Here is a 27,917-nt window from a genome sequence, read left to right as displayed (position 1 = left end):
AATTCCCCGGTCACACTGTTTAGTGTTTTGAATGAATTTGGTGCGCGCGGGTCGTCAATAAACAACGAACAACGTGTTTGGTAAACAACATAAAAGTACGTTCGATCCAAACAAAATAGCAATATATATCCATATATATATATGTCAGTTGGCGGTGTCGGGCGCCCTGAAAGCAATAAATATGGCTCTAAAGCCGGTGATTGTGTGCATAAAGTTCCCCTGAGCAGGTTTTGCATAGAAGTCCATGTGAAACAAGTTGGAACCCGTGTACGCGGTGTTTTTACGTGGCGGTATCTGTCTGTTCTGTAAAAATCGAAGCCACAACAAAACAATAATTGCGCAAAAGAGTGGCACAAAATAATGAAAAGGAGACTTCTAGAAGTTTAAACAGATTCACCTCCAAGCGAAAGTGTAAAGTTTTAGAGTGTTTCGCTGTTCATGTTATTTGGTGGTCCAAAACCCGTCGGTGTGTTTGTTGTGGTCGGTCGGCAGAGGCAGCGGCAGCGGGCAGAGCTTATGCAAATGTGGAACGGGTATGATTATCGTAAAATAAAAAAACTAGCATAAGGGCATGATAAATACAACAACAAACTAGTGAATTTCTTTGTTTTGTTCCCGTTTCGCGTGCCCTAGCAACTGCTGAGAAGGGTAGCGGGCGCTACTTGGCTTGAATGTGTATTTTTAACAGTTTCTAAAGTTTAAATAAATTGTAGTTGGCTTAACAGATTCCGCGCTACCACTCTCTGTTATATGGCCTTCGTTGTGCCTTTGTTGTAGTAGGGGTGTGAAGAGTAAACAGCACTAACAACACGAGACATAATTTATAGTACCCTGTATTCTGCGAAGTAGAGCGTTGTGATGTGTGATCCGGCTGTGCGGAAGGAGTTGTTCCATCTAGTCATGGCCGCTTTCCCCTGAAGACGAAAGTCTTGCTATCTGACAAATATGTTATTTAATTGCTATTAAGTGTGTCGATTAAATTTAACAAACTCCCTTGGTCAAGTTTATTTAATCGCAATACCGAGTAATGGGTATCAGTCGGTTGAGATCATACATTCGATTGTTATTCAAATATCTCATGTTCTAGTTGTGGTTCCTCTTTCGCTCTCTCTCTCTCCCTGTCACATTTCGTTTTCTTTGGTTTAACTTTCGGGCTACACTTAATCATTGCACACACACACACGCGCACACCCCTCTGCTCTGTCTGTTATCGCCTTCTCTCTCGCTTGCAGTATATTCAGCTGTTAATCTATTTATACATTCATTAACGCATTCAGATCAATGCGAACACGTCTCCTCCTCCCCTCTAGTCCATCCGTATCAATTGGTTTTGGGAATTAGCACAGAAATAGAACAAAGCAACACAAATCAGCGTAAATAACTTTCATTTATTTACCTTACAGCGTAGTAAGGGAAGCCCTACACCGGTTTCATTTCCCCGGTTCATCAATCAGTCAAGCCATTCATTGTTTTTAGTTGTTCTTTGATAAGGGTTAGTTTGCACAGAATATGAAGTTGACCCAGTAGTAGCGCCCCCCTTCGAGCTCCAACTCATAACAGCAGATAAGTCACGGTCAACGGAAACACGTGGAAGAGAGTAACTGAGAGAGATATGGATATGGAAAAGCAATAAAGCAATAAAAAAAGAAAGAAAGAATCTTATCAACTTTCACTGGCTCACCCATATGGCCGTGGACTTACGAGGCGGCTGTTGATTTTTCGCAAAGTACTTGATATTATAACGGATGAGTCAGGTGACAACCCAATCACTTTAAGGTTTAAACGAGGTCACAGCTTAGGCTGTGGATATTGATTGACACAATCCAAAGGAACATGCAACAAAAAATTATATTGTTTACGTTTAGGAATCAATGGAAGCCAAAGAGAATAAATCTTAGTGGAGCGACCGCATGGGGATGAGTCAGTAGGCGTAATTTGGCCTTTTCTAAACATTGAATATCTAAAATGTAAAATCTAAATGCGTTGCATATTGCAGCTAAAAAAGTAGGTAAAACTCAGCACGCCGTTTCTTTAATATTTGTTTACAATTGTATAAAATATGTTTGTTTGAATTTTCGGATATTCGCCTTTGAGTTGATTTTTGAGTATGTGGAATATCCATGTAATTTCTGTTTAAACAATTGAATATTCTTTTGTTGTACAGTTCTTTTAATACAGTAACTGCAAACCTTTTATTATGGCTTTTAATTGATCCGGTTGAGTGTTAGTTCGCAGCGACATCTGCCGTCATAACAGCACCTAACCGACGGCTGTGGGTTTTCACATCGATTAATTGGAAAGAATGAGTGAAAAAGCCATTTAAGCTCTTCCCTCCAATCGTTACATCCCATTTTCATTTATCAAAGTATCTTTTCTGATTATTTTTTGTTGGCTATAAAAGAACAGTAGAGCAAAAATGTTGTTGCAATTAGTTTATGTTGTCTCTTGTGCAACCTCGAAAAAGTTCTCCCAAAACTTTTTCACTGTCAGTGCTTAAAAGTCGTTTACCTCCCCAAGTAGCCCAGCACCATGTAGTTGCCATCAACAACTAGGTTTCTCCGTTCAAATTTAGCACGAGAAAAGGAGTCTCACTCTCCTAGAACCCACATGGTATATATGTACATTGTATGTACTTACATAGATAGGATAGTTAGGCTTTGTAGGGCTGGGGTATAGAGGTTGACCCACGCCCCATGCCCATGCGCCAACCACATTTATAAACTGCAACAGCTGCAGTTATTTTTCGGCTTGTTTTGTCTGTCACCCGACGATGCCACTGCAATTTTTCTTTTGTGCTCACTCTAGCCCCCGGCTTTTGCCTCTTTCTGTTAACATATTGGGTTGTGCATAGAGCTCGAACCCACAGAATGAAGAATGAAACATCGAACACAAGTGGAATATATTGAAATGCCATAGGGAGAACGTGAATTTCCATTCCAGGTGGCAGATGATTCGTTTGTTCAGAGAATCGTATTGGTATGCTTACATCTGGTTTGCTGGATGGACTTTTCAATGAAAATTCTCTCTTCAGACTGAATCCGAATAAAATCAGAATGTATCTAAATTGTCTTTGGCTATTTCTTGCCTTTTCCGGCTTGCAACTCCGATGCGAGCATCCAGCTGCCCCGAGCCCACACCTGCTGGTAATGCGGGGATGGAATGCATTTCAAGAAGAAAATATAGTGGTAGACGGAGAGCAGCAGATGGCTATGCTGCATGTTACTAGTATTTTGGCCTACCTGTTCAGCCTTTGCCTTGTCGGAGCCTTTTCCGAGCTGAAACATTTCAACATAGTTCCGTCGCCAGAGGCAAACGAGAAACGAAACAAAAATGTTATAAATTGTGTACTATAGAACAAATGAATTCCTCAACAATTTGTGCGTTGTTGCGTCATCGAAATGGCATTCCTACACATACATACATATGTACGTATATTTTGTATGTATGTAGAGGAAGAATAAAAAAAATACAGCGTGTCAGTTCGAGTCTGGTTTTTTAGTTAGTCATTTGCCGGTCTGATCTCCGACCACATAACTAGTTTTGAGCCTCAATTTATACATACATGTGTGGTTTTCAGCCTCTTGAGGGTGTGACTACAGAAATATTCGTGCTGTCCGCTTCTGAATGATTTAATTAAATTTTGGTTTTATCGTCATAATTAAATTTGCCACAATTTTCCCGACACAGCTTATCGAGGCACTGTGGGTGTGTATCTGTGGGGCGCTGGCAATCAAAGTATGAAAAAGATATTCCACAAGCTATATAAATATGTATATTTATGTTCATTTGTATATATAGGCGACCAGCTCTAAGTGGCTCGTATAATCAGACGAATTCTCTGGCCTCTCATGCGTGTTGTTTTTTGCACTGTTTTGGCAGGGTCGTGAGAATTAGATTGATTCTGGGCTTTCGTTTGTGTTCTCCCATCTGCTTCGATCTTGAATGATGACACGAAAACTTTGCAATGACTCGATTGAATGCCTCTGGCACGGTTCGCTGCCTGCCAGTTAGTTACTTGCCTACTTGTATAAAATGGAAAATAAATTCGCAGATAAGCGGAGAAGAAGAAAATTGTATTACTTTATTGACTAAAAAAAGCCATAGTTCTGGTCAACGTAAAGAAAGAAAGAAATAAATTACTAATTAGTTCCCAAAAATAGTGTTTATAATAATAATAATATTGTTCAACTCTTTCTCATTCCTTTGTTTTGGCCATAACCTGTTGACCGGAGTAAGAGTCAACCATTTTGAGGGAAATGTTAATATCGGGTCATAATCCTTGGGACCGTCTGCGAGGATGACACTCATTTGTCAGGTGACCACCCACCTCCGCCTGCCGTCTCGACGGGGAAAACTACGAATATAAAAGTAGAAACTGTTGCGTGTCTTTTCTGTGGAAAAATGCAGAAGAGCCAAAGTCAAAGTAGAAGCGGGAAAGGGACATGACAAACTATGCCCGTGATGTATTGTGATGAATGAAAGGAATGCCCACTATAATGGGTCTTTCAAACGAATAAATGTTACTTTTTTTTTTAAAGAGTGCCGAAATGATGATGAAATTAGCAAGTGAAGGAGGGCGAAGCTCGTAAAGTGACGGAAAAAGAGGCTTTTATGACACTCTGAAATTAAATGGAAAGCTCTCACATGAAGAGGCGTGCGATCTGGAAAAGGATAAGGTCATGTCCAGTCCAGTCCAGTCCATTACCATTCCGCCACATTTGTCACTATTAAAGTCGCGACAATTTGCAGGGCGGAGTAATGTCATACATGGCTCCGTGTACGTGTTCGGTACGTGAAAGGGTACGGCTTTCGGTCGCTTTCAAATAAATTAAAAAGCACAAAAAACGGCAAAAAACAGAAACGTAGTGCAAAAAAAAAATCTATAGAATGGATACTAACGTTACAAACGGTTTTTCTTTGCTCAAATGCATCAGCGAAATTGTTTGTTAATGGACAACAGGACAGGAGCTGTACTCCGCCTCCGCTTTAGCCACACACGACACACATGTCGCATGGGTAATATCCTCCGACAGGTCAAACGGAGAGCACACTGCACATTTAACGATATTTGCCCGATGCGGCGACTCCCCGCAAAGCTGAACCGCCCCACACTGTGCCCCCCAAAAGGTTGGGGATGGATGCTCTGGTGGCACAGCTGGCGTGTTCAACAATGGGCCGAAATGAATTAACTGGCTGTTAAAAATTTATAGGTAGTTGTAGAGCAAAAGTTTATGTTTATTGTTTGATAGTAAAGCTAGTTTAAGTAGCGGTACTCTACTCGTATTTTGCTAGTAAAAATTGGAATGTGGAAAGGGAAAAGCAACACTTGAAAACCATAAACGATATACCCAGACAGACCTATGACTCAACAATGAAATAAAAATTGAATAAAAATGGATAGAACTTACATGCCATTGACCCCTGTAGATATTTCCAGATACGAGTACTACTGCTCAATTTTTCTTTCAGCTGAGATTCCGCTTTGAATTTTTGCACATAGTATCGAAATTAGTGGATTCTTTTCATGCAGTGTGAAAAAAGTGTCGATTAGCATATTCTGACCCAAAATTCCCAATACTTTACGTATTGTATCTATACATTTCTGTAGCTATTTCGAACCGACAAAGTTGAAATATAAATAATTCGTAATTGTTCAATCAGCTCAATTGAATTCCACAGTGCAGCGCCGCGTGAATCGTTGGGGGGCTCGGTCGCAAAGATAAATGTAGGCCAAGACCAGAAACGCATATGCATTTTGGTATTTCTTGCCCCGCTTCCGCCCCCTCCCGGTGACCACCTCCTGTCAGTTTGAGTGAAACGAAGGCGTTGGCCACAGCTTGTTGGACCATTAGCCCCCGCCAGCTTTACCCTCTACCTTCTCCACGACATGTATGTGGTGTGGGGCAGGGCGCTTGGGTTGTGAGAGATATGGCGCGGTTGCAACTTTGAAATTAATTTCCCTTGTGAAATACAAATTATTCTAAGAGCAAGCTGCTGCCCTTTTCCATACTCTACACGTGGAAGGGTGCACTGGAATTGGAGGAAGAGGCGGCGGGGATCACTGGAAGTGACCTAATTGTCTCCCAGATGGGAAAAATAGCTCCCTGCATATACAAACATATATGTATGTACATATGTCATTCGGATTTATTGCACATTAACTACAATTTGTGGAATTCAATTGACCCCGCTTGATTAATGCGGGATGAACCCGATAATTGTCATTTCTGTCAGATGTAGCAACATTAAGTATTTCGTGGCGCTTTCAACAGCGGGGCAATGACCGCTTTTTTAATGAAAAACTATGTACATATGCTCTAGAGCAAACAATGGTAATTGCTGATCAGAACATTTAGTATGAAAAAGAGGAAAGTGAAATGTCTGCTACTTCCGCGAAGTAACGTTGCCTTATTTCCGGTGTTGTTAAGTGTTTTCATCTAAAATGGTGACAAAATACCATCTTCATATGTACATTCATATGTTCATAATGTAGTCACCCAGCTTCAAGATTGTTAATTATGTTGTTATCTAAAAACATTTACCAGGTTTTGTTTTTAAGTTCCTGCTAGTAGATGCATAGTCTTTATCAGTACCAAGTATCTAGGCATGGCCTTTAACCAATATGAACTAGTGAGTAGCTCTCGAAGATTCTTATAGGAGAGTGCATAGAGGCCCTGGGAATGTATTCATGTATGCATTTTTGTACATACGTACATATCTGTACATACGTACCTTTGTCAACCTTGGGGCACAATTTGTACGCTTTTCAATGTGCCACTTTTTTTCAAAAGGATTTTGCTTTAAGAAATTAACTTTAGCAATGTTCTCCGCTGAAATCAAAACGTTCTAAAATGAGTAAGAAAATAACTGAACTTCCAATGAAATGCCCATTTTAAATTATATAGCCTCGAGATTACGGCTACTTTGTACACTTTATACTTTCTTCCGAGCTACTTTTCAGTTTCTTTTTTAACTCAATTTTGTAAGAAAATTGCATGCGAAGTTTGTTTGCTGCTTGCCTGCTTTTTATCGGTGAGCTTTTCTGTCAAACGCACACGAAGAATGTCTAATGAAATGTTTTCATCATTCTCCTCGTACTCCTCATACAAGGCTGCGTGTTTTTAAGCAATTATGTTATGCTTTGCCATTGCGTTTTTTTTATTTTTAAGCATTAAATGGGCCGCGGACTCACCCTTCCACAAGGGGTTAACAATTGTCCAAGTATTGACATTGACAGTCATCAAACGCCGGAACGTGTGACGTCACCAGCAGTGCCACAGCAAAAAAGAAAGAAAAGATTAGAAAGAAAATCGTGTGACATGCACATATCGCACAGATTACGAGGTTCCCAACATTGGAGAGCATTTCGACTGCAGCACGCACTACACTCTTTTGTTATCAATGAAAAAGTATCTAATTTGAAAATTAATATATATCAAAAGTTATGTAAAGCTGGTAAATAACATAAAAACCCGATGAAAGTACTCTGTGCTTCGATCAAGAATCTCTTTCTGTATAACCAATATACCCCTGCACTCCACGAGTACGGGGTATAAAAACGAAGTAAAGCAAAGTGCACAAAGTGGACACTGAGAAGAGTGGAAGCCAAGAATGGAATCTGGGGTTGTCGGAAGCAAGGCTTGCGTTACTGCTTGGCCATTTGTAATTAATGTAAAATGAATGGTCAACAGACACGCGGACTGCGTGTTAAGGAGGGTGAGAATGTGCCCTGGACTTAGACTTTGTCAACGTTTTGCCATTTCCTTTAAGAAAATAAAACCGCAAAGACGTGTACTTTCAGTGTGTACAATTGAAAGAGTTGTCTGTGGATGCCAACGCCCAGACAAAGTTCAAGTGCCAGCCGCCAGACTTGGCACTTAACGGGGGAAAGGGTGGGGCTCCGAGGAGCAGCCGGAACCGAGTGCGGAATGAGATGATAGCACAATTCAGTTTTCTGTGCAAAAAGCTTAATTTAAAATCTAAGGCGATTAACATAGGGCAGGAAGTAAGGGGAAGGAGTGGTATTTACGTTGATTAATTCAAAATCTTGTCAACATAATCACTCTTCAGGGATACAATAATACTTAGTTATACAAATGGATGACCACACCAAGTACATTTTCCAGCCATCAGCTGCGTGTCATCTATCGAAACAAATGGTAATGTTTATTTTCTAGTGCCAGAACATGCGCTTTATTTGCAATAACCATGACAACAATGGCAACATTGAAATTTGCAATATGCCAGAAGCGATAGAACCGAGAGACGACATTGAAGGCGCATACGAAAACGATAGATAATGTGTGCCAAGTTAACACAAGAAAAGCAAACGAAAACGCAAATGCCACTTGTGTTTTGATTCTCTTGCTCTGATGGAAACAAATGCAGAGACAATAAACATTTGGAATCAAATGGATACGAATATCAAATCGAAATGGAAAACAGCAACAGGCCGCCATTCAGGGAGCTATTCCCATAGGCAAGAGCCCCTTTCAGCTTCGACCCCATATGGCTGACAGGCAACAGCTGCAGAGCTACCAATTGGCATACATACTGATGTATGTATAATGTATCCATGTATCGATGAATGTACATATGTAAATTGTACATATTATAATGCCAAACAGCAGTGGCAGCGTCACAGCAATCACCGATGCGTGCATGGCCCATGAATTAGTAGCAAATAACACGCGGGTTAAAACTCTTGTGCCTATTCTTCTGTCCATTTCATATTCATAGGCAGTGGGGGATTGTCGGGGGTATTGCGTGCTCTGCCTATGATGGGCCATAACTGAGCCGCAGAATCAACACGTGTCCCATGGCTTATGGCGGCTGCTCTGACGGATGAATCGACGGGACGTGCTCTCGGCTCTCTGCTCAAAAGCTTTGATTTGTTTTGCAGTGATTGCAAAAAGTGGCATCTTTCTTGATTTATCCAATATAAGAAATCAAAATATCCCATGATTTAGCTATTTTAATCTATGACTTTAGAAACTAATAACTAGTTTCCAGATATTTTTTATTTTTCGTATATAAACATTTTATAGGCACTGTGCACTCAATTTCCCATACAACACAAACGCATTTCCATCCGCATTATTTTCCCATTAGACATCTGCTGCAACACTTCCCTCCCTCTCATGTCTTGATCCGGGCGAACCGAAGCTCATCAACAAGCATTTACTGATGCGCCTACTGCTATTTTTTTGTTATCGCCATTATGAATCTCTGCTATCAGACAGATTTACATACACTCTTTGAGAGGGTATAGTAATTTTATACTCGTGTTTGTGGCCATCGAAAAAGGTATCAGTTGCGACCTCATTTATGTATTTCTCTAACGCTATTTGTATTTATTCGAGTTTGCAATAACAGCCCGATGGATCAGTAACGGTATCAAAAGCTTCGGTCTCGCTGTGTTCTCTATTTTTTCTGTCTGGCTGAGCCCGTTTGCCAGAGGGGGACACGGAGATTGAGTGAGGATAAGAATGCTATGCTGGGTTTTCGTAGGGTAGGTGTGGCCCCACTTGAGGCTTGTCGGCCCGTCTGCCGTCTCTCAGTTTTAAGTTCTCCCACTGTCTCGTTCTGGCACATCTCCTATCTCTTATTAGCCCACATTATGTCCGGATGTGTTTCGCGTTGGAGGCATAATGTTTACGCATGCTTTCTCTCCCCTCTCCCCTTTTCTCATAGAACACGCTTTGCTCTGTGTTCTTTGTTTTGAATTTGCACAGAGAGCAAGAATTAAAAAGTTTTGTTCATGCCAAATTACGTCATTACTGATGATCTTCTACTTTTTGGTTGAGGTTTTTTGTTTGCTGTTTTGCGCGAAATTAGCAATGTTTTTTTTGTTTTTTTTTTCAGAATTTGCTGCTTTATTGTGAATTTTGCATTAGTAATTCCCATGAGAGCGAGTTGAGTGTGTGTGGATTTGATCAGAAGTGGGCATTGTATTTGTACTATGAAATGGATCCCAGACACATGATTGGAATTTAGAAATTATTGTAATAAATCAAGGTTATTACGAGTAAAAGTGTTCTCATCTCATGGAATACTCAGGGAGCCCTTTCAGAATATTGTTAAGGAGTTGCTAGACATGTTCCAGAATTGGAAGCCGGAGATTTAGTTTGATTTTAGAGTGCTCTCGTATCAGAAGTTGATCTAAGATCAAAGACAAAACTAATACAATTTCAAAAATCTTGAATGCGTTTGTCATATTTTTTTCTGTCGTGAGTCATAGTTTTTTCTTAAACGGAAGACCATGTGGAAGTTGATCAAATTAAGCACTTTGATAGCCATTATATTCAAGAATCTGCAAGAAGCCATTGTCCTAGAAGGCGCATCGAGACAGGATATTATCTTGGGTTGCTTATCAAAGTGACCAAGAATCTTATTAAAGAAAGAGATTTTAAATGTTTATGTGGCTTAAAGTGTTTCCATTTTCATCGTTTATTCTTTCTCCTCAATCGTTCTCTATTGCTTCCTTTCCTGGCCCCAACTGTTTCTCGACCATTAGTTTAAACTGAATTCAAATAAATGCCACATTATGTGCCATTGAATGTCAATTACACATTTATCCATAAGCCAACTTGTCCCGACGTTCTCTTCACTTCTCCATATCTTTTTTTCTCCTTTAAGCCACTCCTCGCAGCCGGAAAAGCGGTAAGGTGGAAAAGCTAAATTGAAACTAACCCAACCCAAGAAAATATAGCGTGCAACGCTACCAATTGCCACGCCCACACCATAACCCCATAACCCATAGTGCAGAGGAGAGTCCTGGCTTGATTTTATTAGTTTTCAGTGCTCGTTTTGCCAGTGTTAATTAAAAGTGTGTCAATGTTTATATCCGTAAATTGGTTTGGGTTTTCTTTTTCTCTTTTCCATTTGAAGTAAGCTTACTTAAGGATTATACAACTCTGGCGACAAAGAGCTGTTGCTGTATTGGATTTAACTTTAATTTTCAATTTATTTATTGTCTATCCATTGATTTTTTTTCACTTTCAGCTGCTCCGCGCTACTTGTGGCATATAAATTGCAATCGAAGTGGACACTTTTATGAATGAATCTTCTGCCAGGAGACGCAGCAGCAGCAGCAGGAGCAGGAGGAGTAGCTACGTGAGGAGCGCCACTGGGTAGTGGAAGAGAGGAGCATCCCATATCCATACCCATCCAAGATGGCCTTCAGCTATGCGTGCATGGTGCTGCAGCGCGTCGTCGTGCCGGCGGTGCTGGTTCTGGGTGAGTTACGTTCTCCAATATATATTTCGTGCAATGACCCATAATGACATTGCCATTACCATTATTCTTGCAGCTTCGCTGATGCGGCCGGTGGGCATATCATTTGTGTACCTTCTCATGTTCTTCATGTCGCCATTTGTGCCCCTGGCCACGAGACGTAACTTCAAGGGGTCAGTCACCGCCTTCTTCATCATCCTGCTGTCGCTGAGCACTCTAGTCCTGCTGGGGCACATCGCCCTACAGATCCTAGCCGTCAGCACAGCGCTGCCCATCTACAATTGCTCCTTCAGCGAGCGACTGCTCAGGCACATTGGCTTCGTCAGCTTCATTGATCTAAAGTAGGTAGACCTTCGGTATTAAAGCCTAATTTACACATCCTTGTCTTTACCTTTCAGGCCCCTGGCCATCATTGAGTGGCTGGCGCCGGAGGTGCTCGTGTTTGCCACCTCTCTTGGCTCTTACCTCAGCGTGAAGCGACTGGCCGCACAGCCCATCAATGCCGAGCAGCTGGAGAACGGCGAGCTGATCGAGGCGCAGTCCGCGGATCATGCACAGTCCGCTCAGCCCACAGACGCTAACGGCGGAGATGTGCAGCAGGCCACGGCAACGACGCCACTGCAACAGCAGCAGCAGCAGCTGCGGAAGCGAGTCTCCATGATCAGTCAACATATCCACTTCGAGGGATTGATCAAGATCTGTGAGTAAATCGGTCATCAAATGCATTCGAAAGAAGATGCCTTTTGAGTGTGTGTTGAGTCTTCAGTTTCCCCTTTGCGAATATAAATTTTAGAGAAAATATTTTATGGTTTCCCACTTTTTTGTATCTTTTTATCTGTAGCGCCTCTCTTCTGTCTGGCCACGCTGTTCTTTGCGGCGGCGCTGCGTCCCTCGGTGCCGGGTGGATTCTATTTTCTCATCTTCCTGCTGGCCGGCACTTACTGGGCAACCTGCCAGACGCTGCAACGGTGCGTGCCACAATCAATTTCGGACAGACGAACATTTTCTCATTTTGCCATTACATTTTTACACCTCTTTGCAGTGGCTTCGCGTTGCTGTTGCGCTGCGTAATGGTCGTCCTTGTGCTCCACTCGCTGTCCATTGTGTCCTACCAGACGCCCTGGATGCAGGGTCACCTCAATCACACCAGCCTGACGGCGCGGTAAGTACAGGTTGAGGTTTCCCCGTGAACTTGCAACTCATCCTTAAGCGTTCTCCTTTGCTTTTGCAGTTTGATTGGTCTGGAGCCGCTCATTGAATCCTACTGCTCGCCGGATATACGTGTCCTTCTGTACAATAATACGCTGTATTTGGACTCGTATCTGAATCCGTTTGCTCTGTTCTTTGCCTACTTTGCTTTGGCTCTGACCACCAAGCATCTGATCAAGCCCAGGGTAAGTGTCCTCCATCGCTGGATTGCTCATCATTCAGCTCCTACCACGGCCTAGGGCCACTAACATAAATCTGGTTATCAATTCTATGCTCTGATTTTCCGCTCTTCTCCTGCTGCCATTTACATTCGGACAATCTGCTCTCAAACTCAAACACTTTCCCCGCACGCAAACAAAATCTACACTAAACATTTCTAACAATAAACCCGTCACTAACCACACACCACACACAAAAAAACAACACACAAAACCGAACCACTGACAGCTGGAAGCAAAGCCTGCCAGCGCCTTTGGCCAGCAGCTTGACTGCAACAGCAGCAGCCTCAACAACACCGGCAACAAAACAAGCCGCCAGCTGACGCTTCGCACCTCACAGGTCTCGCGGGGCAGCAGTCGCAAGGACAGCTCGGCTCCTGGTGCAGGATCCAACACCGCAATCCCCACCTCCACCTCCACCACAAATCGAGCACAGCGCCTGAGTGTAAGCGAGCGGATTGTTGCCAGCGGGGATTGGGATGAGGATTAGGGTTTTCGTGAATCGATTTGGGTTGCTGGAATGTGTGAATGTGGAACATTTGGGCTGCCTGAATAGATGGTAGATATCAGAGGGTAAAGGTCAAGCCCTAGAAAGAGAAAATAATTTGAAACTTCATGTGAAAATGTTATAAAACAGCCTTTGGGCTTTAGGGATAAGATGTTGCCCATTATTTTATGTAGATTTTACTCAATTGAAATCTATAAGGTTGAGATCTATATGTCCCAAAACTGATTAATGTTTCTGTGTGCAGCAATCGTTGTATACTTTTTATCATAGTTCCTTTGGCAGAAGATTCTGTTTTTGTTAGCTTATGGGAGATTTGTAATCAACACACAAATCTGTGTGCATTTTACAGACAAATTCGCTCCAACACAATTAGCGAGTGGATAAATTTATTAGTCAATGAGACAGACTTTGCTCTTAATCGAATTAAAATACTTATCTTGTTATTAATTGCTATTTGTAACACAAAAACATACACTCTATTATCGGAATATTGTGCGCAAACTAACTCAGCTGAATGTTTGAAACCCGAAGTTAACCCAAAAGAACTTAACATTACTTCAGATGACGTTCGCTATAAATATTTTGTGTGCCTTTACTGCCGAATTCCTACAATATGTTTTGCGCTTTTTCTCTTGAATTTTCCTTTATGTTTTTGGTTTTGTTTTGATTTTTGTTTATGCTCTCTTTTATTACCTACGCTTTAGGTTTCTTTGCGCCGTGATCAGCGCGGCGCAGCGTTGAATGAACCGACTGAGACGACGCCTGTACGTAAACTAACTCCACTATTCGCCAAAACTATTGCCTAACAATCTCTAACCTAATCATTAGACTAAAGCTAGTAACTGTATCTATACATCTGTATCTATCTATATCTATCTTTTGGTTTCCGCTCCTGTCATGTGTTGATGTTCAACTGTTCTCGTCTAACATTTACTTACTCGATTGTACTAATATCTATCTACCCCTTTGTAGTGCAGTTCCCAAGTCATAATCGTACTCGTTCCTAACCCCGAAACTAACCCTACAAGTGTGTAAGACTGTGTATGTGTCTGTCTGTCTGTCAGTTCTGGGCCATACAGCACAGTAAATCAATCAATCAATAGCAACTCTCACCCAGATCTAGTGATCTCTCCCATCACCCGTAGCTGCCCTAGAACTCTAGCATTATCTCTGTATGTACATAAAATATCTCTCTACCATGTATAGTAATCTCTTGTACGTCTGCACTGTGAGTTGTGTGCAATTCCAAACTAATTCCCTAATCATTCTGTGCAGCTGGTGCGTCAGAGCACGCGGAAGGGGCGTACAGCCCAGCCCCTGGAGAGTGGATCCTCGGTGGCACTGGGAGGCACTCAGCGTGGCAATGAAATCCAGCTGGACTCGCTGGAGCAGCGTTCGGAGCAGGAGAACACAACCACATCGATCCTAGATCAGATCTCCTATGGCTTTGTCAGTGTGGGGGGATTCATCTACCAGAACAGCTACATATTCACCAATATTCTAATGATGGTAAGACACTTGCAAAATACTTTCAGAACATTTGTTAAGAAATTGTGTTCTCTAGGCCTGGTCCATAGTGTACCACAGTTGGCTGACATTCGTCCTGCTGCTGTGGGCCAATGTGCTGTGGATGATCCCCAATCAGCGCAAGGCAATGATGCGCTCCTCTCCGTTCATCGTGCTCTACGCGGAGGTGCTGCTGGTGGCCCAATACATATACGGCATGGACCTGAACAACAATGAGCTACCCACGAAGGTCTCCGTAAGTTGTAAGGACCCAAAGCGAATGATATGCTAACGATTGTCACTACTTGCAGACGGCGGGCATCAATCTGCAGCAGATTGGCTTCGAGCGGCCCATCGAGAACCACATGCGTCCCTGTGTGCCGCTGATCGTGAAGACCGCCTTCGTGCTGATGTTCTGGGTGACATCGCGGCAGTTCTTTAAGGAGAAACGCGATCGGCGAAGGGACAGCACCCTGGCTGACATTATTGCACCGCTGCAAATCACCGTGGGCTCTGCGGGCTCCAGCTACCTCATCAACGATGGCAAGAAGACCTCAAAGTTCCTAAAGAAGGCCGGCGATGTGATCAAGAATCTGTTGGTGCGCCTGTGGATCTGGCTGCTGGTGCTGGTGATCTTCCTCTGCGCCATCACCGGAGAGAATATGACAGGCTTCCGCATCTGCTACATGGCCTTGTTCCTGTTCTTCTTGCTGGTCTTTCAGTCCTCGTCCAAGGCGTGGGTGAAGATCATGTACGGCTTCTGGCTGTTCCTCATCTTCTACGCCATGTCCATACTGATCCTGATCTACACATATCAATTCGACAAGTTCGATACGTACTGGAATGACTATCTAAATGTGTCCAAGACGCTGTAGGTTGTTCTTTACTGACATAGAAGTTCCAACTCTAATGATATTTCTCTCTCAGACAAAACGACATTGGCCTGAAGCGCTACCAAACTAAGGATCTGTTCCTCCACCTCGTCTCGCCCACTATCATTGTGATCCTGACTGTGATTCAAGTGCATTATTTCCACAAGCGCTTCATTGCCTCGCTGCAACAGCAGCCGGCAGCGGCTGGAGCTGGCGGCTCTGCACAGCAGAAACCCACCGAGACAACGGCCCTGGAAGCGGCGCCCTCAAAGCGTCGCGGCAGTGCCGGCTCCCTGCGTCGCTCCCAGGGCCCCTCAGGCGAGGCGGCGCCTGGGGGTGCCACCACAGACTTTGAGACCTCTGTGCGGGATCTGGTGCGGATATCCTTCCGCAAGATCAAGAACAAGTCTGAGTACATCTTCAAGAACTTCAAGGACGTCTTCTGGCGCTTCCTGGAGCTGCATATCATGAAGGCCGTCTACATTGCCGCCTTTGTGTGCAGCGTGAGCGAGGTCTGTGTCCTGCACATTGCCTTTGTGGGCTTCTGTGTGCTGGGTGCCACTTCTCGGAAGTCCATCCAAGTGATTATCAGCCGCGTAATATCGTTTATTGTCACCATCATCGTGCTGTCCAAGATGATCTATCAGATTGAGTACCTGAGTCACACCCAGTACAATGTCTTCTGCGTGAGTTGATCTTTGAGACTCTCCTACCATGATGAACTCTTTCTAATCGTTGACCTTCCCCCCACAGTCGGACAACCGCACGGCCAACAACGCCGAGTGGGTGGGCCTCACCAAGGCAGATAAGCTGGAGGGTGGCTTGATGAGTCTGCTGCGCACTTACATCATCTACATGGTAATTGTGACCATGCACGCAGTCATAACATTGCGGCAGCTGCAAATGAGAGTGAAGATTGGAGCCGTGAATGCAACACCCACGAAGCTGCTGTTCCCCAATATCATACGCGCCGATGCTGAGAAGGATCTAGTGGGTCTCATCAAGTACCTGCTGAATTATGCCTTCTACAAGTTTGGCATCGAGATATCGCTGATTGCTTTGGTCTCCACCATCACGTACCGCCAGGACATTGTGGCTGTGGCCTATGCGCTCTGGCTGGTCGTGCTGCTGCTGCTGAAGCGTTCGCAGTGCGCCAAGATCTGGGGAGTGTTCCAGGCATTCTTTGCCATCTCCATAGCGATGCAATATATCGTCTTGGTGGGACTGCCACCAAGCTCATGTCTGGGTAGGTGATCAGAGAGATCGAAAGATGATTTTATTGATTTTGTTTCTCTCTTTTCTGACAGTTTATCCATGGGATGAGGGCGCCTTTGGGGAGAGCATTCAACGCTGGACAATGCTGCCAGGAGCGCTGCACTTCAACCATGTGCCCAAGCTCATTTTCGACTTTATCGTACTCATCATTCTGAACCGCCAGAAGAGCATCTTCTGCATCGAGCAGCGCTATGCCAGCAACGACGACTACCCAGGCGGCAGCAACCGCAGCGTCATTGCGGACATTGCCCAGCTGGGCAGGACGCCCTTTGACAATCCCACCCACGACTTCTGCTCGTACATACGCAACTACTCGGACATTCTGAAGAACGGGGTGCTGTGCGGCTTCTACTGGTTCACCCTGGCAGTGGTCTTTCTGGCGGGCACCAACATAGCCGATCTGCTGGCCCTGGGCTACCTCATTGGAGCGTTTATCTTCCTCTGGCAGGGCTCGGATTTCTATCTGCGGCCCATCAACACCATCATCAGTCGCTGGAAGTGGCTGCTGGCCTTCAATGTGGCCAACATTCTCATCAAGACGAGCTTCCAAATGGCCGGCTGTCTGTTCATGACGCCCCTGACCACCCACTGCTGCTGGCTGGTGCACATGCTGGGCATCACCTGCACGAGCAACGCGCTCAAGGAGCAACTGATGCAGGCCGATGAGACGGATCTGATACTGGCGCCCGGCGAATGCCCCAAGATCACCCATCAAGTGGTGCTGCTGTGGGACACGGTCTGCTTTGCCTTCATCATCTTTCAGCTGCGCATTTTCAAGTCTCACTACTTCTGCCACATCATCACGGACACGAAGGCCAACAATATTCTGGCCTCCAGGTGGGTTTGCTATTAGTTTTGGCATCATATCTATGGTACTTACGAGTTACTCGTTTTGTTGTCCAACACAGAGGAGCTGATATCATTGAGGGACTGCGACAGAATCAGATTGCGCATCGCCATGGCCATGAGAAGCAGGTGCTGCTCAAGATCAAGCGCAAGATGGAGCGTATCCGTGCCACGCAGCAGAAAATGCTGCGACCCTTGGACAAGCAGACGCATTTTGATGGTAAGTTGGCCTGGAGACGTGTTTCCTACGTTAAGTTTTTCCGCGTTTATCGTGTCGCGCTTTCCGTTCCCATTTTTGAATTTTGATTGTGGGAAATTGTCGCGTGTGTTTCCTGACTAATCTCTGGCTTGGCCTTGCCTCCGAAAGGGCAACGCACGCCCATGGATCAGAGTATGTCGGAGGAGGTGGCGCCACTAGCCCACAACAGCAGCTTCACCTCCTGCCAGGGCTCTGGCTATCTGACACCTGACGAGCAGAGCTCCCGGAGCTCAGCCACATCATCGCCGGCCCGTGCCTCACTGCTGTCCAGCTGTGAGAGCGTGGACAGTGCCGATGCTTGTGTGATCATCGAACCGGAGATCAATGAGCTCACTGAGTACGTGGACGTGCAGTCAGTCAGTGAGGAAGAGGCGAATGTGGCCATGACACTGCCACGACTGGAACCGACGACAGCTGTAAGTTTTGGGAATGTCCTCACCCTGGAGACTCCCACTAAAAGCATCCATTGTTCGAAGCCCACGACGCCCAGCACGGATGCTCTGTCTGCCCTGCTTACCGAGGGATTCCTAGAGCCCAAAAGGATCTCCCTGGGACTGGCCTCCTCGGACATCGGTGCTACGGGTACCATGAAGAGCCTGGCACCTCCCATAATCGCCTATGCCACTGCCATGGCCGGTGGCAGTGGGGCTGGCTCAGTGATTTCCTCGAATCTGACCCCGAATCTGCGAAGGGAACATCGCCGCCAGTCTTCGACCAATGCAGCTGTCTCCTGGAACGAAACGGTGTCCATTAAGCGATCGCCTTTGAGCAAGGAAATGGTAAAGTGGCCGAAGAAAACTTCCTCGACCCGAGCTTCATTTCTCCCACCCAAACAGTCGGCAGAGCGGGAAGAGGAGGTGACCATGCGCCAGAAGTCGCTGCACCGTCGTCACCAGAGCATGGGCAACGCTACCTACTCCCTGGACGAGGCCGCCGAGTACTCCCAGCACAAGCGCCACTCCAGCAATCTGTCGGGTGCCAGGGACGAGGTTACCCTGCGCTCCACCCAGCGGCCGCACAGCTGGGGACCCGTGGGTACGGTCTACTATATGGAGTCGCTGATGTGCGCCTTCTATGAACCCGCACTGCTGCATGGACCATGTATTGGATGAATCTTTGATCTAATAATTATAATCTTTGCTAGCATTAGTAATACTCTGTACAAAGAAACTTTTATTCGATGTGCGCGCTCAAGTTATTGACAATAAAAACAGAACCAAGCAGCTGCCTCCTCGAGTCTGCCCTGTAAATAGCACTTGTCAAACTTAGATGCATTTTTCCCAAATAAAATACTTCTTCATTGATGAGCTCTAACGCTATCAGAGTCCAGTGTCCAAAAAGTGTATAAATAAATATTTTTTTAAAAGGTCTCAATGCCACTTTCAGAATGACCAAAGCTTGTTTTATTTCCTATTCAGGGGCTGTAAATTATTTAATTACTTCTTAACAGCATGACGAATATAAAAGCGTCTAAAAAAACTGCTTCAAAAATGATATGGAATCTACAATTATATTTAATACGAAATCTTTATTGATATTTTTTCTGATTAATTCTTAAAATATCCTCAATTATTTTCTTGCTACACCTAAAAAGTAATATTTTTGATTTATTGATTGAAAATCTAAATTACTGAAATGCTCAAGCTTTTTTAAACGCCACTTTATACTTTAATTATTAAATTAAATTTAAAATTTAAAGATCCATCTGCTATAAGCATATTGAATGCTCCTGGGATCAGTTCAGAAACAACCAAAAAACCCTCGGCTGGCCGAGGAAACACTTATGAGTACATCTTCATTTTGATTAAAAATGTTTCCTCTGTTTTTTTTTTATGACTTGACTTTTAATTTACTTTTGTTTTACATTTGATTTGTTTGTTTTTTTATTTTAGAACACGGTTATCCACTTCCTGCACCAACAGTACGCAGAAGGAAGGAAATCAAATTACATCCACATGGTAAAGTTTTCGTTTGTTGTGCCTCATTTTTTATCTATACGAGTATCCAGCTCGTACATATACAATGTATATATAAAGTATATTATATCCAATTACCTGCATGATTGTATGCTGCTCTGTAAATTGAATGCGAAACGATAAGAAATTAATCCAAAAAACCTTTCCCTAGCAAACAATTATATTTGATTATACCTCTGAATGTTGTTGAACACCATTATGGAATGTACCAACTAATGTGCTTATGTGGAAGCGTATACTGATTATGTTCTATGGCATTCCCCACTAAAGCTACCCGTGCTGGCGACTACTACATGTTCGAGGAGATGGATGACAAGTTCGAGCTGGATCTGATACACGACGAGATTGACTTCCTGGAGGAGGAGAACATGACCGAGAGCGAGATGAAGATGCAGCGTCGCAAGACCCTCTATGATGTGAGTTTCTCTAGAGTATTCCAGCTGGAAGTCAGAAATACAAAACGTTTACATTCATCCTGCTGCATGCCGATTGTCGCATGTCTATTCAAATCTATATAATTTCTTGTGAATTCCCCCAAAAAATTCCCCAAAAAATTGCCCCCGTGACTTGTGCCCGCGAAGGTGTGGAAGGATCTGAACGATGCCGAGTATCGTCGTCACTTTTATATGCGCGAGCGATCCTACGCCTCTGAGCCGGGCTCTCGCATAGCTCTGAAGCTAGACGACGATCAGGACAAGGCGACAGGTCTGATTGATGACGCTGACGACGACGATGACGACACCATTGAGTGCGATCTGGGCATGCGCACGTCGACGCTCTCCGAGCCGCTCGACTTCGGGCGCCGTAGCCAGACGCTGCTCGAGGACGATCTGCCGGCGAGGGTTGTGAGTCTGATGGGCAACCAGAGCTCCTCTTCTTTAATTGGCGCACCTCCTCGTACTTATTATTGTACTTTATTTGCTCACCAATTCTGCGCCTGCAAAAAGCCAAACCAACCAACCGACAAACAGTTGGCGCACACACCTCAAATTGTACAAAATACAACTATCTATATCTATATACTATCTACAATATATACACTTTATCTATATATATATATAATATAAGCTTCGTTTGTATTTAATCGTGTAAATGTGTTAGTTAACTCCTTAGTCGAAAGTCTGAAATTATCTAAAAGAAACATTTTCTCCACAGAAATCCAAGGATGCTCCTGGTGCCGAATTTCCCTCCACCAGCAAGGGCATTTCCAAGGAGCGGGATGAGGCCAGCATGGAGAGTCCGGCGGCTCCAACCCGTGATGTGGCTGATCTGCCTGTGATTCCACCGCCAGCGACCAGCTTGGGACGCGAGCCCACCTACAAGGAGACTTCGGACAGCAAATCCAAGATGGAAGTGGACAGCGGTGAGGTGACGGCCAAGGACTCGGACGAGGACTTTGACACGAATCCCATCATCAGGCTGCTCGAGGGCTTCCTGGTCACCCTGACCATAAGACTAAACCGCTTCTCGCGCAACTATCGCTACGTCAATCGCATTCTGGCTGGCGAGAAGAAGACTCTGAAGGTGGGGACCATTTATCCCTGACATTTATGGAACTTTTAACAAACTTTTCCCTTTTCCCCCCCGACAGGACTCGAGCTCCCTGAATCGTCTGGGCCTGTCGAGTGCTGCAATGTTCCACATCCTTAAGTCCAACCTCGAGAGGTATTTACAGGGCGACTCTGGGCTTCGGTCCAGTGTGCGCCGCTTGCGTTGAATTTTCTTTTTGTTCTTTTTTTTTTTTTTTTAAACTGGAAACCATGCGTCCCTAGAGTAGCCTGTTTTTGCGTTTGTTAACGAGTTGTGTTCGATTTCGATTTCGATTCTATATATTTATTTTGTATTCTTTCTCTTTCTTTTTATTTGCATATCCGTTTATCTTTTGTGTTCCGTGTGTTTGAATTGTGTACCTGCTTCCACAACAAATACTATGATACTCTGTCGAATCCAAACAACTACACACCTGCAACAATGTCTCACCAAACTCACCAACTTCCATCATGTTACGTCTGCCATGCCAGCAATGAGAGTGCCGGCGAGCAGTCACCCGCCACATCGTCCACGCCGCGACGGCCTCTGGCCACGGCAAACGTTACTCCTCCGACTGCAACAGAATACACAAGCACAAGCACCCCACTAAACACGAATACAACAACCACACCGCTATCACCACAAGATCCACCGCCACCACCAACAACCAGTACGCCAGTACAGCCACAGAATCAGCCTCAGCACAGTCGACACAGTGCTGTGGACGATATCATCGAACTGCCCGTAGATACCGTTGATGCAGCCATTTCTAGGTAACACATTTGAAAGAACATTCAAACCGTGGGAGTGTGGGGATTAGATAAAAAAACTGGAAAGTAGATCGTAAATTCAAGAGCTAATGTAAAATGTTCAAGGATTCGCATCAGAGATGCTCTTCAAGTATCTTTGATAAATGTAAAGTCACTGTATAATGTTTCCTTCTTGGCAAACTGCAAACTGCAAACTGCTTAACGTAATTCTGTAGTTTTGGACCTTCATCAGTTCCCACTATCGATCTTGCACGGCAGCTACATACAAGTCCAACAATCTCCAACTTCGCATTCTATTGTACTGCACCTTTTTCATTTATTTCCCAGTAAATATATCTTTTTTAATTTAAATAATTATTTTAAAAAATCAGAAAATTAGTTGCCCTAAAACTATATGAAATCTAAATCCTTACTAATTTATTTTTCTTACATTTTACATTTTTGTGCATCTGAAAACATTTTTGTTTTGTTAGAAAACAATCGATCAATTCATCGCCGCCAGCCAAGGGGTAAGTAGATCGAAACATACAAAATAAATGCAAAAATCATTAAGAACCCAAGACTAACAACACCAAACAACAACAACATACATATGTTTGATCTCTCAGACTAAGACTAAGACTAAGACTCTTATTTAACATTCTCCTAATACTACTTGAGCAATTTCTTCTGTATGTAAACCTCACCAACATCTCATTCCTTTCCATTCCATTCCTCTCCCTACCATCCACGCATCGTACAAAATATTTATATAGCACGATGCTCAGTCGCAAATCGGATTGTGGCCTGCCCGAGATCCGCATTAAAGCGCCTACCATCGAGCGCGGTGCACACTATTATAATCATCTTAGTGCCGGCGGGGGTTCGGGATCGCTGAGCAAGCACTGGTCCTACGAGCAGGTGGACAGGTACTGTCCTTGCCCACTAACTAAGCGTTTTCCCCAATATCCCATAGAGTTGGTGTGCCTCACCCTTTACCCCATTAATGTGTTGGTTTGTGTTTGTAACTCTCTTTCTCTGGAACAGTATCTGTATATCTATCTGTATCTGTATCTCTTTCATTCTCATACTCCAGCTCATTGTGCTCATACATAATTGTGTATATCTTTCCTGAACCAAACCTTTATTTTTGGTAATTGTAATCCGCATCTAACTCTGTCTCTGTGTCTGCCTTCCCCCAAAGTTGTATTTGCTGCTATGATTTAACTCTATCCCTATGCGTTATTTGCTAGTATGTATTGTTGTTTGGCTTAAACTCTAACTCTAGTTTAAGCGTTTTGTGTTCACATTCCACAATTGAGTTCAACTCCACAATGCACTCGCATGTCCACTGTGGAGCATGCAGCGCACACACGTCCCAAAACCGAGCACCTCGCATGCCGAATTGCTAGTCCAGTTCACAGATATTCAGATATCTGAACGGAGACCTCTGTAGTAATGTTTCTGGTGCACTTGCAGCGCCGGGGACTTTAACTTGGAGGAGGAGAACTTTGCCCAGCGGGATCATCACATTATTGTGGAGGTGCTGATCTCCTCGTGGTATGCGCTGCTGGCCAACACAGATCTTATCTGCTACATAGTGGTTTTCATCAATCAGGTGAGTGGCTATCATTTGGCACCCTGGACTTACACTCAACTACTCAACTTTCCCCCTTGTAGGTCGTCAATGCCAGTTTGATCTCTTTGCCGCTGCCCATAATGGTCTTTCTGTGGGGCACTTTGTCCCTGCCGCGTCCAACGAAAACCTTCTGGGTCACCCTGATAGCCTACACCCAGGCCATTGTGCTGATCAAGTGCATATTCCAGTTCAAGCTAATCTGGGCCAACTATCACAATCTGCCCAACCAGCCACTGACGGCCGCCAAGATCTTTGGCGTGGAGATGAAGACCCACTATGCAGTGTATGACTTGATGCTGTTGCTGGTGCTCTTCCTGCACCGCTACCTGCTCAAGTCGCAAGGACTGTGGAAGTCGGGCTACAAGGACACAGACCAGCAGTTTGCCAAACCCACCGCCAGCATGTACGCCAAGTAAGTTCCCAGCTAATGGAGCTATTGAATCCTTTAAAACTATTTTCTCCTTCAAGCAACGATGACCGAGATGACAGCGACAATCTGTCCCAACCCGACTCCCGCCACCTGAACGATGATCTGGCTCAGAAGTTAAGCCTGCAAGTCAGCCAGGTCTCCTTGCCAGGCTCCCCGGAGTACAGCAAGTCGGGCATCAATCAGCTAGAGTAAGAATAATCAAAAGAAACCTCAAAGTTTGCTATTACCCCTTTCATTTATTTGCAGACGCACCAAGTACACCTCCTCGTTGCACAAGTTCTTCTTTAGTTTGGTGCATAAATCTCGTCTGGCCACAGACGTGTATGCCCTGATGTTCCTTTGCGATTTCATAAACTTCTTTGTGCTGCTCTTTGGCTTCACAGCATTTGGAGTGAGTAAAGTCAAAGGATTAGGCATCGAACTTCACTGAACTTCTCCTGTTTCCATCCTCAGACACAGCAAACGGAAAGCGATGAGGGTGTGCAGACTTATCTGGCGGAGAATAAAGTGCCAATACCTTTCCTGATCATGTTGCTGGTGCAGTTCCTGCTCATCGTCATCGATCGGGCGCTGTATCTGCGCAAGGCCCTGGTGAACAAGATCATTTTCCACTTCTTCTCGGTGATTGGCATACACATCTGGATGTTCTTCGTGGTGCCGGCAGTGACGGAGCGTACCTTCAACTCGCTGGCGCCGCCGATCATCTTCTATGTGATCAAGTGCTTCTACATGCTGCTGAGCTCCTATCAAATCAAGTCGGGCTACCCCAAGCGTATTCTCGGGAACTTCTTCACCAAGGGCTTCTCGATGGTCAACATGATCGCCTTCAAGGTGTACATGCAGATACCGTTCCTGTACGAGCTGCGCACCATTCTCGACTGGGTGTGCATCGACAGCACCATGACCATCTTTGACTGGCTCAAAATGGAGGATATCTTCTCGAACATTTATCTCATACGCTGCACCAGGCAGTCGGAGACCGACTTCCCAGCCATGCGCGCCCAGAAAAAGGCGTCCATCTCGAAGCTGATTATGGGCGGCACCATTGTCCTGCTGATTGTCATTTGCATCTGGGGTCCGTTGTGCCTGTTTGCCCTGGGCAATGCTGTCGGCACCTCCAATGTGCCCTTCCAGGTGTCGCTCTCCATTCGCATTGGACCCTACGATCCCATTTATACCACCAACAACTATGACAGCATTTTCGAGATCGATCCCACGATGTACTCGCAGATGACTAATGCTTATATCAAGGATAAACAGGCACTGACCTTCATCACTGGCTACGACGCAACGGATGTGGCGGCGGTCAAGCTGGCCGGCAATTCGCCATCCCTTTGGAATATAGCACCGCCAGATAGGCAGCGTTTGCTGAATGATTTGAGAAATAGTAAGATCAATAGCGATTATAGCGGTGAACACATTAATAGGTCTCTTCTACTCGTTTCAGATCATACGTTAAAGGCTCGCTTCTCCTACACCCTGACACGGAAGGCACCCGCCAAGGGTTTGAAAGAAATTGTGGGCGATGAGCATGCCATCTCCCTGGACGAGACTTTCGAAGGACGTGCTGCGCTCATCAATATGCTGAACGAAACTCACGACTTGGAGCCAACAACGGGCAATGACACTAGCACCAATGGCACCAGCACCAATGGCACCTATAGCACTGAGGACGTTGTGGTGCTGCCTGCCATGATACCGAAATTCATCAAGGTGCTCAACTCGGGCGATGCCGCTGTGGTCACTGTGCTGAGTCCCAAGAACGAGGAGTACCGTCCTCTAGTCATCAAAATGCATCGAGACAAGGAGACGAACGGCCTGTGGTGGGAGATACGAGACTTCTGCAATGACACCTTCTACAATTCCACTCTGAAGGAGTTCGCCTACAGCAACTGCACTTCTGGCATTGTGATGTATACCTTCAACGACAAGAAGTTCCCATCGACATTTAGTTTCCTCACAGCCGGCGGGTGAGTTTACAGACATCTTTTGCCCACAAATAAGTTTTTAAGTGTTTGAATTGTTCTTCCCCCAGCATCATTGGCTTGTACACCACATTCGTGTTATTGGCCTCGCGCTTCATGAAGTCGTTCATTGGCGGGCAGAATCGAAAGATTATGTTTGAGGATCTACCCTATGTGGATAGGGTATTGCAGCTGTGTCTAGATATATACCTGGTAAGAAACTCATCATAATAATACAAATACAAACAATAATTTAAAATACTTTTCAGGTACGCGAGGCGTTAGAGTTCGCCCTGGAGGAGGATCTGTTTGCCAAATTACTCTTCCTGTACCGATCGCCCGAGACGCTCATCAAATGGACGCGTCCCAAGGAGGAGTTCGTGGACGATGATGCCGACACCGACTCAATGAGCGTGAGGCGGTCCGAACAGCTGCAACAGCACCAACAGCACCAGCATCTACAATAACATAGACCCAACCCAAGCGCTTAAGTAATCTAGAACTGGTCTACGTATATAGTACGTAATGTACGTTACCGTAGGTTTCATAGTCTTTTTTAAACATTTTTTATATGAACAAACTTAGACATAGAGCTCGCTAGAGAGGAACACAAATCAAAACACAAAGTACACATCACCTCCATTTATACGGTCTACAGATAGTTCGATTTTTTGTCACAAGTACTGCCCGTGTGTTAAACCGAAAAAAGTGTCTAAAGTGTGCACCCAACTATTTTTAACATAAATGTGCAAGTACCTATAAACCATATAGGAAAATGTCTTAAGCGAAAAGTGTTGCTGTTTGTAAGTTAAACAAATGAAAATACTAGTGAAATAATTTATTTAAGTTATTACAAAACTATGTGTGTATGTGTATGTACATCAGTGAAGATGAAGGTGGATAAACTAATAATAATCACGAGAACTCATATTCAGGGAATTTTAGCATTTTACAGAAACCGTATGTGTAAAGAATTAACCAAAATTGAAGCATCCGACAGTGAATGTTTTATATAAATTGATAAAAAAAAAAAACAATAATACAATAATAACTTCTAATTATAAATATCGCTTCGAATCCCTACGTTGCCTTAGTGTGCCCTTTACAGAATATTAAAGATATTATGTATATGTTGAACTGTTTGTTATAGATTGTAAAATTGTACTAGTATGAATCTGTTGCAAATACTATCTACATATATAGTGCGTTGACTTTAGTTATAGGCATATCACATCACATCTATATTTTTATATTGAGCGCAAAAATATCATTTGCTTGAGCGACCATTTACTAGGCAAATTCATATCAAATACGTACATATTGTATATGCTAGAGCGCGTAGGCTTTCAATCGAAATTGATATCTCTCTAACAGGCAATCTCTTATACATAATTGTAAACTATACAACACGCCAACTAAATATGTATGTGCTATTTTATATATATTAAATCGAATTCGAATTGTGAATCTAAAAAATCAAACTAGAGACGAAACCCGAAAACCGACAAAAAACGAACTAATTTTTGTACCAAGAATTGAACAACATTAAACTTATATAGTATGTAGTACTATACAAAGTGTACCTATTTTTTTAGGGTTTAATTTTTCATTATAAGCTTAACGAATACAAGAAATATTTATGAAAAATAAAATAAAGAATCCAAATTTATTGTAATAATTGGGAGAGCTTTTAATTATCGA

The 27,917-nt window shown here is 44.0% G+C and overlaps 1 protein-coding gene across 10 annotated transcripts; it reads left to right on the top strand.

Moving 5' to 3' along the window:
* Positions 1 to 38: 38 nt before the first annotated feature.
* On the top strand, positions 39 to 27,864 carry LOC117584725 (piezo-type mechanosensitive ion channel component). Of its 10 annotated transcripts, none has more exons than XM_034273781.1 (30): positions 39 to 533; positions 11,005 to 11,238; positions 11,312 to 11,576; positions 11,634 to 11,935; positions 12,077 to 12,203; positions 12,278 to 12,397; positions 12,467 to 12,629; positions 13,875 to 13,934; positions 14,446 to 14,679; positions 14,735 to 14,926; positions 14,988 to 15,547; positions 15,604 to 16,234; positions 16,302 to 16,794; positions 16,856 to 17,660; positions 17,732 to 17,889; positions 19,821 to 19,886; positions 20,175 to 20,320; positions 21,060 to 21,428; positions 21,496 to 21,569; positions 21,926 to 22,207; positions 22,678 to 22,713; positions 22,960 to 23,112; positions 23,663 to 23,801; positions 23,864 to 24,234; positions 24,291 to 24,440; positions 24,499 to 24,643; positions 24,706 to 25,639; positions 25,700 to 26,222; positions 26,288 to 26,429; positions 26,486 to 27,864. In XM_034273781.1, the coding sequence occupies exons 2-30, from the start codon at positions 11,175 to 11,177 to the stop codon at positions 26,681 to 26,683; spliced, it is 7,902 nt and encodes a 2,633-aa protein (XP_034129672.1). In that variant the 5' UTR covers positions 39 to 533; positions 11,005 to 11,174; the 3' UTR covers positions 26,684 to 27,864. The 10 variants fall into 10 exon arrangements, with proteins under 10 accessions (XP_034129672.1, XP_034129673.1, XP_034129670.1 ...); XM_034273782.1 differs by having other exon boundaries at positions 14,735 to 14,932; positions 23,864 to 24,225; positions 24,294 to 24,440; XM_034273779.1 differs by having other exon boundaries at positions 14,735 to 14,932; positions 24,294 to 24,440.
* Positions 27,865 to 27,917: the final 53 nt, after the last annotated feature.

This window comes from Drosophila guanche, unplaced genomic scaffold (assembly GCF_900245975.1).
Source record: "Drosophila guanche unplaced genomic scaffold, DGUA_6, whole genome shotgun sequence".
Lineage (NCBI taxonomy): Eukaryota > Metazoa > Arthropoda > Insecta > Diptera > Drosophilidae > Drosophila > Drosophila guanche.
This window is presented reverse-complemented; position numbering and strand designations above follow the sequence as displayed.

Coding starts and splice junctions, on each gene's coding strand:
- LOC117584725 (XM_034273777.1), top strand. CDS start 11,175: ATGGCCTTCAGCTATGCGTGCATGGTGCTGCAGCGCGTCGTCGTGCCG. Junction 14,933..14,987: donor AGCTACCCACGAAGGTCTCC/GTAAGTTGTAAG, acceptor CACTACTTGCAG/ACGGCGGGCATCAATCTGCA. Junction 25,640..25,699: donor GCTGAATGATTTGAGAAATA/GTAAGATCAATA, acceptor TACTCGTTTCAG/ATCATACGTTAAAGGCTCGC.